The 16,504-nt window shown below is 34.0% G+C and overlaps 2 protein-coding genes across 2 annotated transcripts; both read right to left on the minus strand.

The window, feature by feature from the left end:
• Positions 1 to 964: 964 nt before the first annotated feature.
• On the minus strand, positions 965 to 2,989 carry LOC113724038 (F-box/LRR-repeat protein At4g14103-like). The gene is made up of 3 exons (XM_072069978.1): positions 1,796 to 2,989; positions 1,535 to 1,681; positions 965 to 1,412 (listed from the first exon to the last, which is right to left on the minus strand). Exons 1-3 carry the CDS (start codon positions 2,849 to 2,851, stop codon positions 1,131 to 1,133), a joined length of 1,485 nt encoding a protein of 494 aa, XP_071926079.1. The 5' UTR covers positions 2,852 to 2,989; the 3' UTR covers positions 965 to 1,130.
• Positions 2,990 to 12,216: 9,227 nt separating this feature from the next.
• Positions 12,217 to 14,319, minus strand: LOC113724045 (F-box/LRR-repeat protein At4g14103-like). Its single transcript, XM_072070016.1, has 3 exons — positions 13,177 to 14,319; positions 12,921 to 13,064; positions 12,217 to 12,769 (listed from the first exon to the last, which is right to left on the minus strand). Exons 1-3 carry the CDS (start codon positions 14,161 to 14,163, stop codon positions 12,485 to 12,487), a joined length of 1,416 nt encoding a protein of 471 aa, XP_071926117.1. The 5' UTR covers positions 14,164 to 14,319; the 3' UTR covers positions 12,217 to 12,484.
• Positions 14,320 to 16,504: the final 2,185 nt, after the last annotated feature.

Below are 16,504 nucleotides of genomic sequence, written 5' to 3' on the forward strand. Positions count from 1 at the left end.
TAAATGAATTATTTCAACATTTTCTTTTCTATCTTATAAATATAAATTTTTAATAAAATACCATCAAAAGTATCATATCATAGTGATAAAATTATTATTATAGTTGTTTATCAAATAATAGGCATGGACATGAAAATTTTGGCATTTTTTCCTTATAATTATACTAGATAATCTTATAATTGTACAGGGAAATAAATTAAAACTCATTACACAAGAGCATTTTTGGGTATTCATTCAAAAATTTGACCAAATCAATATTATTTTAAGGTTTTGTTGCTAAAACTATCAAATCAAGGGAGGTAGGTGTAATTTTCCAGATTTAAGGGGAGCTCAGTGAAATTGTCAGAAACCTCGAGGGAGGTTTCTTAAATTATCCCTTGTTTTTATCAAATAGAGAGACTTATTCACACTTAGGAAATCCCCACCAGACAATTCACACCAGATTTGAGCCTCAAATTTCTTCTTCAGGGAGGCATTTATGACAATATTTAGATTATTTATTTGAATGGATACCAGTATTAAAACAAATGTTGTAGAATACCTTAAACAATCATTCATATTTTATCTCAAAAAGGTAAAATGTAATCAAAGAAAGTACGTATTGCACAAGTTTCCTATACTAGTTTTCTGTTGTTATATTACTAGTCGTTGAGAACAAGCCCATAATACTTGGCTACTATATGATATGGCTTCTCTGCCCCTCTCAATGGGAGAGAAAATTTCCCATGCTTTTACTCTCTAGTCGTCAAACCCAAAATTCTAGACTACTACTCTATGGAATAGTTTCTTTGCCCTTTCAGTGGAGAGAAAATTTGCTATCCTTCTACAATCGTTGTGTTTTTTTATTTTCCCTTTAAGCAACTGTCTACATTTATTGTGTTTTTAATGTCTACACTGGTCGTTTTAATGCCTACATTCATTCTTATAGCGGCTTAATTGAAGAAAATACTTGAGATATCTCATGTCAGATTAAAAGACCTGATACTTCATAGAAAGGACTCAGAAGCAAGGCATCTAGAGGAAGAAACATTCGGCACAGTAGACAAACAATTCTACAATGGAAAGCTGCTTCAACATCTATTCATCAAACCCCCTTTGAATATCTATAGTGCACTATTTTACTCCACAAGCTAAATGAGCACAATCTCACAATTTCTTGAGCATCTTGACAACTCCATCAACTTCTTGCGGGTTGATGAGGACCATTTAGTTGGGGAAGTTCTTGAATGATACATAGTCATCTTCTGTAACCCTGCCCCATGCTTCAAGAAGTAGCTTACTATCTCAAAGCCAAGTTGGTGAGATTCCACGAATTCCATTATTTTCACTTCCCTCAGATGCTGACTCAAACAATGAGGTTTCTCTTTAGCACCACAGTGGAGGTGTATACCAGAGGCCATATCAAATTGACGCTGATTTAAAAGAAAAAAGGAGAGAATGCTTGAAAATTAGTTTGCTTGGTTTAGTTTATCAGTCTAAACTACAAAATGCCAAAACCAACATTGATTTTTCCTTAATTCAGATCCTAACTCACCATTAATTCAAAAACTAGCATCTCCAAATTTGGTGCACTCCACAGTAGAATCTCCAAGAATTTCCAACTTCCAATCCAAGTCCACTTAAGCACCAAATGCGTCAAATTTAGAAATTCAGGCAACAAATGATCTTCCCTGAGGAGAGACTTTTCACATCACAGAAAAAGCAAAAGTCATTCCAACGTCTTACTATATATAGGATATGAAATCCTGAACAAGCCCGGTGACATAAAAGACATGCAGTAAGTCAAAGAAACTACCTCCAAAGAGCACCCTCTTAGATCAAGATGTTTTACATTGCAAAGTTGACCAAAAAGTTGGCAAAGCTCGTGAGCCAAGTGCTCGGGTAATGCATCCGGATATTCACAGCGCAGATCAGCTTTCGTTAAAAACTTGAACTTGCAATTTGAGCTGAGTATGCTTTCATAAAATCTGTACTCCAAACACTCGAGCTTTGGGGTGTTAAGAACAACCTTGTCCTTTTGCGATGCCCACACCAACTTTGTCAGCGAAGGGAGGTTGATATCAACTAAGCCAACATCACAAAAAATTACCAGATCAATCCTTAAATCATCAAGCAATGGGCAATTCCATTTGAGCGTCGAACCTGTACTATCTCCTAGCAGTGTCAGAGTGTCCAAATGCAAGACTCTAAGATTCGGCAAGCAAAGCAATTTTGGAACCTTCAGGCTAACATTTCCGTCTAATTTCAAGACTACAAGGGTCTCGCAAGTTAAAATTTCAGATGGAAAGACTTCAGGTCCCCAAAACTCACCACCATAAAATTTCACCCGCACGTCAATAACTTGAACATTGCGCGAAAGCACAGAAGATAACCATGAACGAACCACAATAGTTTGGTCAGTCAGGCATCCACACCCACAGCTAAAATGAAACTCACTTAGAGGCGACTCACGATGCATAACTAGTCTGTCAACAAAGTCTATGAATTTCTCCTCTAACTCCCCCATCACATCATGATAGCAATCATCAGATTCATCGCCTCTCAACCTTCTAGTATTAACAAGCTCATAATCATCAAGGTCAATATTGGGAAGATCCAAGAAAATGTACCTCCATCTAGTGGATAAAATGGAAGTGGAGGCTGCCTCTTTGGTCCGAAGAAATGAGAGAATGTTGAAGAGTATGTGGTCTGGCAAGGCACTGAATCGATCTTCTTGACAATTATCATCTGCGCTTGCTGGGGAAAGATTGGCCTTCATGGGCTCCGTTCTCACGGCTGATTTTTCGGATGGGTTTTGATCATTTTGGGGAAAGAAGCTAGCTTTCAAGCATTTGGGGTTTCGTTCTGCCATGGCGCTGGAGTGATGGACTTACTTGTAGTTTTTCAGAAGATCCGCCATGGAAGCAGGGCCTCAGGGGTTCTGGGATTTTGCAAGGGAGAGAGGGTGACTTTGGCCACTGGCTACTGTACTTTAGCTGCCAAGTGACGAAAGCAAAACAATAGGAATCACTATGGTGCAAAGCTGAGTCATCCATGCATATCATTTTTGGCGACTGGCTATTGTACTTTAGCTGCCAAGTGACGAAAGCCAACAAAAGGGTGCATCTATGGTGCAGAGTTGAGTAGGGAGTAACTGAAACAAGTTAAATCAAACATTCTTATCTTCGAACTTGTTTGATTATTTACATTTAAAATTTAATTTATTTATTTACTAAATAGACATTGAACGAGATTTTTATTAAATATTATTGATTATAAAATAATTTTAATTTAACTAATTATCAAATGAAGTTCAAACGAACTCAAATGCTATTCAATTTTGATTGAATCAATTAATGAATTCAATTCGAATGAACTCTTGCTAAGTGGAACTTGGTGTGAGTACGTAAATACTTTAGTTCATCTCTCGTTTCTAGAGCTTAGTCATTTGTGCATAGGAAGAAAATTAATTGAAAGAGGACAACACGTCACTATGGGCGCTGCACATAGCCGGTGTTGTACAAGGGGCCCACAGTGTTTGAGCCATTGTGGCCCTATACGATTCGTGGGCGTTTTCCAAACACCTAAAAATTTAATTCAAAAATTAGCTCTTGAAACCTTATGTTTTCAGATTCGGACCAGGTATCGATTCGATCGAGTTTAGGAGTCAGGGATCAATAGGTTCGATCGGGGTTGAACTAGATAATGTTATAAATAAAAATTATTTAAAAATTAAAATATTACATATAAAATATCTAAAAGTATGTTAATATTAATAAAGATATATTTATATATATTTAATGTTTCAAATATATTTAACAAGAAAATACAAAGAAATTAGAATGATCAAGTAGCAATTTATATTATTTAATGAACATTAACAAGTTTAGAATTAAAATTATGGATTTGATTGAAAAATAACATCAAATTTTAGGACAACATTTATAAAGTATGAAATATTTGAGATATATTAATAAGTTTTAACAATTTAGAGGTCAAAACATAATATTAAAAAAGTTTGACCTTTTTTAAAAAATTGCTCTGATTGAACCGATTTTTTCCGGTCAAACCCGGGTTTTGACCGGATTTGACAGGATTTTTAGTCTTTCGATTTTGAAGAACAACTCAGACCGAACATTTGGCAGGTTCCCGATTTGATCGATCGGACAGGCCGGTCCAATCCGAGTTTAAAAACACAGTTGGAGGCCAATTTTTTTTTTTAATAACCCAGAGACCAAATTGGGAATGATGGGATGACAAAGAACTTTTCAAAAAATATAATTACTTGAGGGTACGTGGATATGTGAAAATAAATAGTTGAATCGAAGTTCGAATAAACCAGGGAGATAAATAACTATTTATATGGAACTGAAAGTTGTATAAATTATAAAAGGCAATAAATAAATTATTTTGTAAAAGCCACATATATGACGACAAATCAACATTCTTAAGTTGTAAGGGTGTACTTAACGACGGAGATGGACTAGAGAATTATGATGGCTTAAGTATAATTGTTAGTTGTCATAAATGTAAGTGACAAAGTGATCTTCAAACCAAAATCGAAAATCATAAATGAGTAATTATAAATATAATTGACAAAGTGACTTTCAAACCGAAATTGAAACTGTGGGCGAGTAATCACAAACACAATTGACAAGTGAATTTTAAACTCTAATCGATATTGTAGATGAGTAATCATAAGCATAATTGACATAGTAAATTTCACGTCCATTAATTTTTTTTAAATGAGTGATCCATGTTCTATGAGTCCTTAAACCAGTCGTGAGGTTAGTAGGTTATTTTCTGATTTTTTGAAATTTTTTTACAATTTCGTTGCACAACATGTGAGAGCCAGTGAGCTTTTTGAGTAGGAATTTTAAAAAAAAATTCATCATGTGCACAAAATGTGCTTAAATATTGTAATATTGGATATCAAATTTGTTTTCATTCAAAGTTTAGATATCAAAATTACTCAACGTCCAAGTTTGGATACCAAAATCACATTAAATGCATTTTACTCTTTCAAAAATTTTTCTAATTTAACCACGTGAACACAATCCCACTCATTAACCAAACCTTTTAACGTAACTTACTAATCTCCCCATTAATTGACACTTCTGTTGATTGTTGGTGGGCGTCATGTGGACCCACGTGTCCATGACAACTGAAATTTGAGATAAACTAATAAGTAAACCTCCTGTTTGGGGGTTCAGTCCCACATCGGGGTTGTTAGGGGGGTTGGGGTAGTATATTAGTCTCCCGAGGAACCACAAGATTTGCCGGCTTTTGTGGTTTTCTCGGAGTTTCGGTTAGTTTATTACCACAAAAGTCTTAACTTGCTTGGTAAAAAAAAAATAAAAATAAAAATAAGTAAACCTCCAATCACCAGCTCTTGGGCTGGTGGCCACTATCAAGCCCTTAAGGCTTTGGTGGAGTGGGAGGTAAGGGTTCAAATAATGCTACTCTTGTGGTTCTGCCACTCTGGTCCGGTGGTGATTCTATCTCTATCGGGATCCTGTAGGCTCAGTTGAGTCTTCCCAAAATTAGAGTAGAAATAGGGATGACAATTGACAAAAATAAACAAGTAAACCTCCATTTTAGGTGTCTCATGCTTTTCGTTCACCTTGGCCCCAAAAACATTAGACACAAACACATGATTTTATCCGACAAATATCTACTATTTTAGCCATTTAACAACATAGTAATATATATAAAGACCATATTTTTTTGCCAAAAATATACGGACTATATTCAAGCGATCTATTTCTGATGGATCCCATTGCCCTCACTATGACGGTCTTTGGCCATTCATACCATTATTGAGATCCTCTCAATTATTGTTTTTCTCCATTTATCTATCCATTTTTTTAAAACATTTATGCAACTAAAAACTTTGCACAATAATCTGCTTGTGTGAATAATTTTATTTCCAAGAGTAAATCAACATGCTTAAAAATCAAACTCATTTATGAATATTATATTATTCAATTTACACAAAACATTTTGATGCTGCAAAATGGGTCAAAATTATGATAAAGGTTTTAAAGTTTGATCCAGTGGTAAAATTTAATCAATTTAGTTTCAATTTTTGTATATACATTAAACAATTAAAAAATATAATATGGATAGCTTTTTTATTTTCAAAAATAGTAGTATAATTGTATTTATTTAGATGCAATGGAGAGAAAATCCTTTCCAATTAATGGAGAATAGCCTAACCCTGCTTCAATGACATGTACCACTGTCAATATCCATGCTGGCTTCTACAAAACTTACCCCAAATGCTATTTTTATTCAGTATCTTGATTTATAGATTTTTTTTTTTGGGAAGGATTACTGTAAACTAGAGGTGTCAAAATGGGTGACTTGGGCGGGTTTGGGTTGGATAAAATGGGTAATGGGTATAAGTGAGTCAACTCATTTATACCCATTTAATTAGATGGGTATAAATGGGTAAATCAAAAAATGAATTGGGTAACCCAATTACCCATTTATAACTCATTTATTTTAACTTTTTGCAAACTCATTTAAATTCATTTTTACAAACTAAGTTATCAATTTATACCACTCTTTGTACCCATCATTAGTTTTAAATATTTACTTATAATGTTCAATAAACTTAATTACCAATTTTTTTCATTTATATTCTATGTCACAAAATTACCTATTATTTAATAATTGAATAATACGAATATAAAAATTTGAATTAAGTACTATAAAAATTAATATAAAAATTTAATCCAAAAATTTTGAACCCCTAACATTTTTTTCATATATAAATTTAAAATTTCATTTTATAAAGATAAGAAAATAGGCTAAAATTTATCATAAATTGGTAATGCTAAAAAATGAGCAAGTTAACAAACTAAGAAAAAATAAAATAATAAGATAAAACCAACAAATAATAATAATAATAATAATAATAATAATGTTAACATAATGACAAAATGAAAAATTTGAAAAAAAAAAAGGTAGGGGAAAAGAAGAGACTTGAGGGAAGAGAATTTTAAATGGGTTAATTGGGTTTGATGGGTTACCCAATAATACCCATTTAATAAATGGTAAATGGGTATTATTGGGTAACCCATTTATACCCATATACAAAAATTTAAGATACTCATATCCATCTATTCATGGACGGGTATGGATAAATCTAGTTAATTGGGTTGATTTGCCACCTCTGATGTAAACATTTTGGATTTAGCTGTAGGTACAATCAAGTCTATACCCGCCTGGTGGCCAATTGATTAATCTCTTTCTTTTCTCCTTTTCCCTTTTGTTTGGATGCTTCTACTATGAAAAAAGGTTTCTGTTGCTTATGATGGATAGAACCAGTGGAAGTTTAATAGCTCAGCGTGGAACCCACTTAGATGATTTGGGAGGTGAATGAGCCGAGGTAACCGGCATACGTCAAAAGCATCCATTTAATAGGTTGTCAAATAAACAAATACGATTGGCATTGATGCGACGTTAAATTCGGAGAACTAAACTACAAATCAAGAGTTTTTAGCTGTTTTTTAGGGTATTTTGAAAAATTTTACTATAGCAAAATTTTTATAATATATTTTGAAATATTTTTAGAAAATATTTTAAAATATTTAAGAGTAGAAGAGTTTTAGAATATATTTTGAGATATTTTATAAACATAAAAAAAATTTAGATGATTTTTTAAAAATTTTAAATAGTATTTGAAAAACTAGTTTTTGAAAAACTCCAGCAATCCAAAATGGTGGGATTTTGTCTAAGATGAGAAAATGGAAAATGGGTTTGTTTGGATTGCTTCAAATTTTTCCAATTTTATTTGCTTACATCATTTTTACAATTTCCAATACACCTTTTTATCTTCCCAATATCTTTTTATCTCACATACATCACATCACAAAAAGTGCTACAGTAAAAATATCTCAAATAATCCCAAATAACTTACAATCCAAACAGACCCAGACGTCCAGTTAGTTATTTCATAAGCCTTCTATTCATACTCATGTCAAAGCTTCTTAAGGTGAATGACTTCAGATTTTTACCGCCTACAGAAAAGTTTCTCGCATGATACCTCATATTTTGAATTAAATTATAAAGATGATGAAATCCGTTAAACTTAACAGAAATGACTTATTGGAAGCTAAAAAAAAATTTTATACCTAATTTTTAACAAATATACTTGTTCTACTCCTTAACCCTCCATTCTCTCTATTTAGAGAATAAAACAAATAATTTTTTTGAGCCGTCTTATGCTTAATTATATCAGGACATTTGGTCATTTCGTCCATTTCCATTAAGTTTAACGGATTCCGTCACCTTTACAATTTAGTTCAAAGTATGGGGTGTCGTATTGTATGTTTTGAAATCATGGGAGGCTTTTCTGTATGTTAGATTTACCACAGGGGATTTTTTGTTTTTTACTCTTAACTAAAAGGTGGAAACACTTGTATGATTTAATTGGTCATTTTTTTATTATCCTTTTATTTTTATCTCCAAAATTTCCATTGTACACTTGATGCAAATCCATATCCAAATCTGTGTCAATGGTGAAAATTGTTGATGAAAACATTTTAGGTGGGTTCAGTGCAACGTGCCATTATTACCAGGGTTCAAGTGCAATTAACTTTTATTTTTCTTCTCTCTCTCTCTTTTGAATCGTCCGCCCTGTTTGGAAGCGGAGTTTTTAGTCAAGTTTTTCTCTTAGAAATTTTTTAATAACTTTACATATAATAATCTCAAAAGATTTCTTCAAATTTTTAAACTACACATTTCAAAATACTAAAAAACACACAAAAAAATCCCCTTCCTTCCTTTCTTCTTCTTCTTCCCCTACCTCAACCCATCACTATGTCCGCCACTCCGACAACCCTTTTTTTTTTTTTCTTTCTTTCCCCTTTCCCCTTTTCCTCTCCCCCTCCTCTCTTCCTCTCTCCTTCCCTTTCCTCCTTCCTCTCTCCCTTTCCCTCTCTCCCCTCTCCCCTCCCATCTCGTCCCCCCTCCCTTCCCTGACCATCCTCCCCCTTCCCCTCTCCTAGCACAATTGGAAGGTGGGGAAGGGTTGGGGAAGGAAATGGCGGGGGAGAGGGGAGGTGAGGGGGAGAAGGGAGAAAGAGAGGGAGAGGAAGTAGGAAGAGGGAAGGAGAGGAGAGGAAGAAATGGGAGAGAGAGAGAGAAAAAAAATTCTATCTATGCTCCTATTCTTACTTTTAATATATATTAGAGGAGGGCTCAACTCGACAGGTACTACCACTCCTAATCTATAGGAAGGGAAGGCTCACCTTTTTAGAGAGTTTTGATTCGAGTGAGAGTCCCAAACGAGTTCAAGGTGTTTCCTAAACTTTTAGGGGATGTCAAAGAAAAAGAGAAAAAGAAAAAGAAGAAGAAGGTGTTTCCTTGGTCACACTCCAACATTGCATCTAAAAGCAGGAATTTCGAAAATCCATATTGCCTTATCTAAGGAGAAATTTGCATTTTCCACCTAAATTTTGGCATTGCAGGATTTAAATCTCCTAAAAGCGTATTTGCCAAAACAAGTTTAGTCATTTATCCTTTCAAAGTTGCATCCAAAACAAAAAAAAATTATAGAAAAGAACCTATTATTGTTGATTTATTAAGGACATTGATCCAATGAAATGGAGCATGTTAGTCTTGAACGCAAAATACCAACTTAATTGCATTTGTAGTTCCAGTGGTTAAGAACTTTAAGACTTAATATTTGGTCTATCCACGATAAGCTGGTCTAGCATTTAGTAAAAACAGTTAGTTAGGAGTAGTTAGGAGAATTTATCAGCCTGATGAAAGTATGATTTAGCATCAGTAGATTCTTCTACACAGTTGGATTGAGGACTCGTAACTGGACTCGTAATTTAACAGAACACCACCCATTGAAACAAATGGTCCCTTTAATATTTCATTGCAGAACTTGAGTAGTGAACCTGGAATCTCAGGGTTATACAATCCGTATCGCATGAGGACAATATTTCTCAGCCATGCAACTGGTCGTCTTTGGCAGGAAAAAGATAAACTCTTAATGATCTTCAACTGATTGAGGTGGTTGTTAAGAAGTTTAGGATGTTTGTATATCTCACTTACGTGTGTGTGTGTGTGTGTATATACTACTAAGAGGTATCTCAGTCTTTTGGCCAGAATAATCTCCTAAAGCTGTGTAGAGCCTTGCTCCAAGAATACACAACTTAAGTATTGACATTCCCCAATTTGTGGCGTGATTTTGTTCTGAATCACCATCCATTCTTAATTATTGAGAATAGCCCACAATTCAAATCGTTTTAAAATTTAAAAACTGTTGAAATACGATCCTGGAACTATGACTCGAAGAACATGAAGGAAGATACCTAGTGCAGTAAACATGAAGGCCACAGAGAAGGACCAAAGTTTTATAGATTCTAGGCAAACCATAGGGCTTAAATCTCTTTAAGATATTGAGAATAAGCAACTAAAATTGAAGTATTTACACGAGAGGTTATCTTCACAAAAGCAATCACATGAAGCTTGTCTTTTGAATTGCTCAACTATCCAGCTTGATATACTTCTTGCAGCTCAATATCTTTCAGGACATCTCAATTAGACAGCAAAGATATACAATAATTCAGCCATATATCAGCCTTAAAGAAAATTTAAAAAAAAAAACACACAAACAAAGACAGAGAACAAGAGCAGTCTTGTAATCAATGCTTTGTTTCCTCAGCTGGAATAGGTTCAACTCTCACTGCCTAATCCGGTATTTTCTTGCTTCCTAACTTGCCCGCCCTTCCACTAGTCAAGAATTTTGAAATCGAGCTCATCTACCAGCTCATTTAACTTCTTTCAATATTTAATTTCCAAAGTCCTTTTCATTTTCCACTTCCAATCAAAAGCCTTCAACACTGGCACATCCCACGTGTTCATCCTAAATACCAGCTTTGGTTTATTGCTCTCCAGTGATGTCTTCTTATTCCCATCCCCTGAATCCAAAACTGTATTGGACTCTTCAGTTTGTTGACAATTCATACTTAAAAGTTCCTACATGTCTTTCATCGATCAATCATCATATTTTGAAAAACTTGATGATCCTCAGCCTCAAGGTTTCTGAAACAGCTGATTCCTAGTATATACTACAAGCTGAAAGCGGAGATTCATAACAACAACATTCTGTCTATAGCTTCATCACTGACTAGCACCAATGACTCTCCAGAACCCTTATCATCAGAGTTCTAAGCACAGCTACAAAAGGTATAGCGTTGATCCTCTTTCAAAATCTCTTTAGCGCATAATGCCGAAACAATATGATTACTGCTTCCAGATTCAGCTTTCCACATGAACAATCTCAACCAAGTATCCCAACAAGAAATTCAAAGGCGAAGCTCTAAACTTTGGATACCTCTTGAAGACTTCAGCTTGACTTAGCACAACCAAAGAAAATCCAACAGCATCAGGATCACAAGACTCTGACTTCGTTCGATTTGAGCAATTGATGAAAACAATTAATAGCTTAGCCTCTTAGACTAAGTGACAAGTACACTTACAATGAATTAGTATGTACCATCAGAGAATAACACATGAAGTGGCCAGTATAATACATAAATACCCTTGTATATTTATTTCAATTGGGATTTAAGCATATACAATGCTATCACTGTGACCATCTATGACCATTTAAAGACAATTTACTTAAATAGGAAAAATAGACTTCAAAATTAAGTTGAACTAGAGCAGATAACAGAAGGCTACTGTACTATAGCTCTTCTTCGGGATTATATACAAAATTGATTGACCCCATATTACAAATTTTGTATCTATTTATATATGGGGTCAATCAGATATAATCTACAAAGCTCTCAAAATTTGTAATATGGGGTCAATCTACAAAGCTCTTAATACTTTTTCTTCATCCATATATCCAACTTAATACCATTGAAAAAATAAGGCAAAGGATTATCTATATTAACACTTCGGAACAGAATTGCAAAGAAGCTAAACAGTTGAAGAACGAATTTATCAACCATTATTTGGTAAGCAAAATAATCTGTCACAAGACAGCCCAACCAACTATGGAGAACAACAGCCAAAATTTGACTATCTGCGGCTGCTCATGGAACCTTTTGGGATTCTGTGCTTATTTGCTGAGATTAAATCTTATGGGCAACAAGAATAAATTCTTAGCCCTCTAGCATATGTTATACAAAGGGATAAAGAAGTTCAAACAGCATAAAGTGAGAGTTCATAAGTTGCAAATCGTTCATGACTAATAGCTAAGAATTACAATACAAAACTAACTTTACTTTGTTCCATAATTGATCAAAATACTAGATATACATAGGCCTAGCCACATGGGGTTATAAACATCAACATCTGATCGTTCACAGGAAGTACACAACTGAAAGCCATCTAAAGGCAGAAACATTGAACAGGGGAGACAATGATTTTAAAGGAGAAAATGGCTTCAACATCTATCTATTTATATAAGTTACAAATTTTATCTCCTCTGCTCATTTGAGCATCTAGAAGAACCATTTTCCTGCACAAATTAAATAAGCATGATCTTACAGTTTTTTGAGCACTTTGAGAACTTATTTAACTTCTCGCGAGCTGATGAGGACCAATTTTCTGGCATTTCTGGCGTGGAAACATGTATAGACATCTTCTGTAAGACTGCTCCATGCTTCAGAAGATATCTTACTAAATCAAACCCATAATTTGGGATAATAAAGAAACTCTTTATCTCTACTTCCCTGAGATATTGATTCAGACACAGTGGTCTCTCTTTCGCGCTGAAGTGGAGGTGCATATCATCATACATCTTGAGTAGACTCTGATTTAAAAATAAAAAAAAGGCAAGAATAAGATGAACAAGTAAAACACTTGCCAATCAGTTCACTGATTTTGGTCTCTTAAGCAGTCTAAAAAAGGAAGAGCTTACATCAATTTCCTTTCTAAGAATTTTAGGGCAACTCCTAACTCACCAGGTAACAGACTAGCACTTTCAGATTTGGTGTGCTCTTCAGTAGAGTCTCAAAGTATTTCAAATAGAGATCCCGCGTTGTTGAAAGCTCCAAATGAGTCAAATTTATAAATTCAGGTAACAGATGACCTGCCTGATAGAGACACTTCACATCATGGCAAAAGCAAAGTCATTACGATGCTTAGAAAACATACTTTGAAACATATGAAATCCTGGAAAAGCAAGTGAAATGAAGACATTCAAAGTCAAAGAACTACCTGTAAAGAGTCCCCAAATAAACCAAAAAATTCCAAATTGCGCATTTCACAAATAAATTGACAAAACTGGTTAGCGTCTTGCTCATGTGGCATGTTCTTATTTTCCAAATCCAGAATAGCTTTTAACAAGAACTTGAACTTGCAATTTGAGCTCAATAGCGGATATAGATCACCTGCATACTCCAAATACTCAAGATTTGGATTATTAAGAACAACCTTGCCACCCAACAAGCCCTGACCCCACGCCAAGCTTGTTAAGGAAGGACTACTGAAATCAATTAATCCAACATCAAATAATTCTACACCATCAATCACCAAATCATCAAGCAATGGACAGCTTGATGAAAGTAGCCAACCTGTATTATCTCCCACTAGTGTCAAAGTATGCAAATGCAAGACCTTAAGATTCGGCAAGCAGAAGCCTTTTGGAACCTTTAGACCAAGCCAACCATATAATTTCAAGACTACAAGAGTTTTACAAGTAAAGATTTCAGATGGAAAGACTTCAAACTGCGGAAAATTAGTATAACCATCAACTAGGATGTTAAGAACCTGAACACCGCGCGGAAGCACCAAAGACATCCATAAGCTAAGCCCAAACTTTTGGCAAGAAGCCGACTTTCGACATAAAAGACGAAACTCATTCACAACAGAAGTAGATTCACAATTCATAAGTAGTCTGTTAACAAACTCCATAAACTTCTTCTCCGATTCCACTACCTTCTCATCATTGACATCGTTGCCTGCTCCTTGTTGATGAGGATGGATAAGCAGAATATCGTCAACGTCAAGGTCAATTTTGGGAACACCAAAGAAAATGTACCTCCATCTGGTGGACAAAACGGAAGTGGAGGCTGCAAATTTTGTGGGAAGAAACGAGAGAATGTGGCAGAGGATGCCATCCGGCAAGGCACTGAGTCGATCTTCTTGACAATCATCATCTGGGCTCTCTCTTGAAAGCTTGGCCGTCTTGGGTTTTGGCTCCATAGCTGCTTTTTCAGATTGGTTTTGATCATTTTGGGGAAAAAAGCTAGATTTAAAGGATTTTGGGCTAGGGAGGCTGAATTTTAGTCGATTGAGTTCCCCAATTTGGCTATTAATTTACTTTTGCCTCTAAGGAAAAAGAAATGGGAAAATGCAAATGAAATAAGAAAGTGGGGACTGGGGAGAAAAACAGATTAAATCATATAAATCTGTGGGACCTCTCTTGTAAATTATCTCTCCATTTCTCACGATACATATTTGGATGCATGATATATATCTTTATTTATTAACAAGAATTAGAATTAGTTAAATTTAAAATGATCTTATCATTTCCTAACAAATGAATACATATGTCATGAAATTCATTTAGATTTGCATCGTGGGAGATGGAGAGAGAATTCATTCAAGAGAAATCAAATCCATAATTTGTGACCTTTTTTTATTTTTTTTTCATATGTAATTGTGTACCAAAAAAAGCTTAGTCGCTAGGTTTGAAAGACAAACTAAACTATCCCAATACTCGAATTGGGAAATGAATTTTTTGAGTATTTGTCTAAAACTTTACTTTACGTTATTGTAGAAGTTTTTTTAAAAAAATTTGAAGTGTGTAAATTTTTGAATATTTTGAAGTGTATAATTTAAAATTTTTGAGAAGTTTTTTGAGGTTATTGTGGCTAAAGTTTTTAAAAAACTTATAACAGACAAACTTGGTAAAAAGCTCAAAGTGCCAAATAGGGCCCAATTCCTCAACTAATCAAATTAAGTTTGAATAGCAGTTTTGTGTTTGATAATTGATACACTTTTAAGTTCAGCTCGAATTTGGCTTAATTAACTCATAAGTGAAATTCATGTGTAAAAAGTTCAAGCTAGTGCGATTCGGCTCATGTTTGGCTCAATAAAAGTTCTCCTCGAATTCGACTCAAGAAGTAAACAAGACAAATTTGAATAAAATTTCAAACTCGTCAAAATAATCAAACAAACTTAAATACTAGAATATTCGACTTATTTAGACATGTTTACGCCTCTACCAGCCATCAAATTTTGTATGTGCACACACCTATATTAACTAAAGTTGCACTTTTTTATTCATTGAGGTGCACTTTTGTATTTAATAAAGTACACACTGTAACAAGTGTAATTTAGGCATTTAATAATAAATTTATTAATTATTTTTTATTCTTGAATAATAACTCATAATTTATTCACAAATTTTCCACATCTCACCCTTCTTATGAATTTTGAATCTCTCAAGAAGGGCGCTAGCAGTCTGCCACCTCTAATTCCCAGGCACTAAATTCAAGGAGTTTAATTCTACACCAATTTATAAATTCTGTATAGTTTCCTTTTTTTTTTAATTAATCTTTCCTACACTGACAGTGTATACTTTGTTAGCATTGGCTGAATGATAACTATGCAAAATTTAAATTTAAAATTCAACTTTTATATATATATCATGAATCTAATGGTGACAGTGTATACACTGTCAGTGTATATAAGATTTACTATTTTCTTCTATGTCAATGTTCCAGTTTTCACTCTTATGTACAAACTGCTATGTGTTTGCCGTCTGCACCTCTATTTGGGCTAACAAGTTTGCAATCAATATTTCATTGTTGCCTAGCCTTGACAATAGGCCTGTCAATCGGGCCTAATGAGGCGGGCTTTGATGAGTTCAAGCTCAGCTCATTTAATTTGAGACATTTTCGGGTTTCGGGCTATGAGGTTCGGGTTCGTAAATGTGAAGCTCATACTCAGCTCACATAATATTCGGGTTGTGAGCCTTAATCGGGCTTAGCCCAAGCTCACTTATTACTCCTGAATTTTCTTAATATAATTACTATAACTATTAAGTTGTAAAACTAATTTAACATTTACAAGACTATAATATTAAAACTAAACATGAACAAATAATAGTTCTTAAAAAGTATATAAACCAAAATTTTTTCAACAATATTTATATGTAATCCGTTTAAAATGCATGAAAAATAGTAATAAAACATGCAATCATAAGCCAATACATCTTTAAAAGTTGAAACTTTTTTTTATAATCTTGTGATTTAAATCCAAATATGCTTGATGATTTTTGTGTTTGTAGACCAAAAAAAAAAAAATCAACCAATAATATGCCAATACAAAAAGTTACTCAACCAATAAAAAAAATTAGAGATTTAGTTATGCATTACTAATATTGGCTCTCAAGAAAGCTCATGAAAGAGTCTTTAGATGTGTTTTTGTGTTTTGTAATTTATATATATATTTAGTATTTAGCAAAAATATATTTGGATATATAATTATACATAATATCAAAATATAAATATTATATATATAGGTAATTAAAGGGCCG

Source organism: Coffea arabica, chromosome 1c, assembly GCF_036785885.1.
Source record: "Coffea arabica cultivar ET-39 chromosome 1c, Coffea Arabica ET-39 HiFi, whole genome shotgun sequence".
Taxonomy (NCBI): domain Eukaryota; kingdom Viridiplantae; phylum Streptophyta; class Magnoliopsida; order Gentianales; family Rubiaceae; genus Coffea; species Coffea arabica.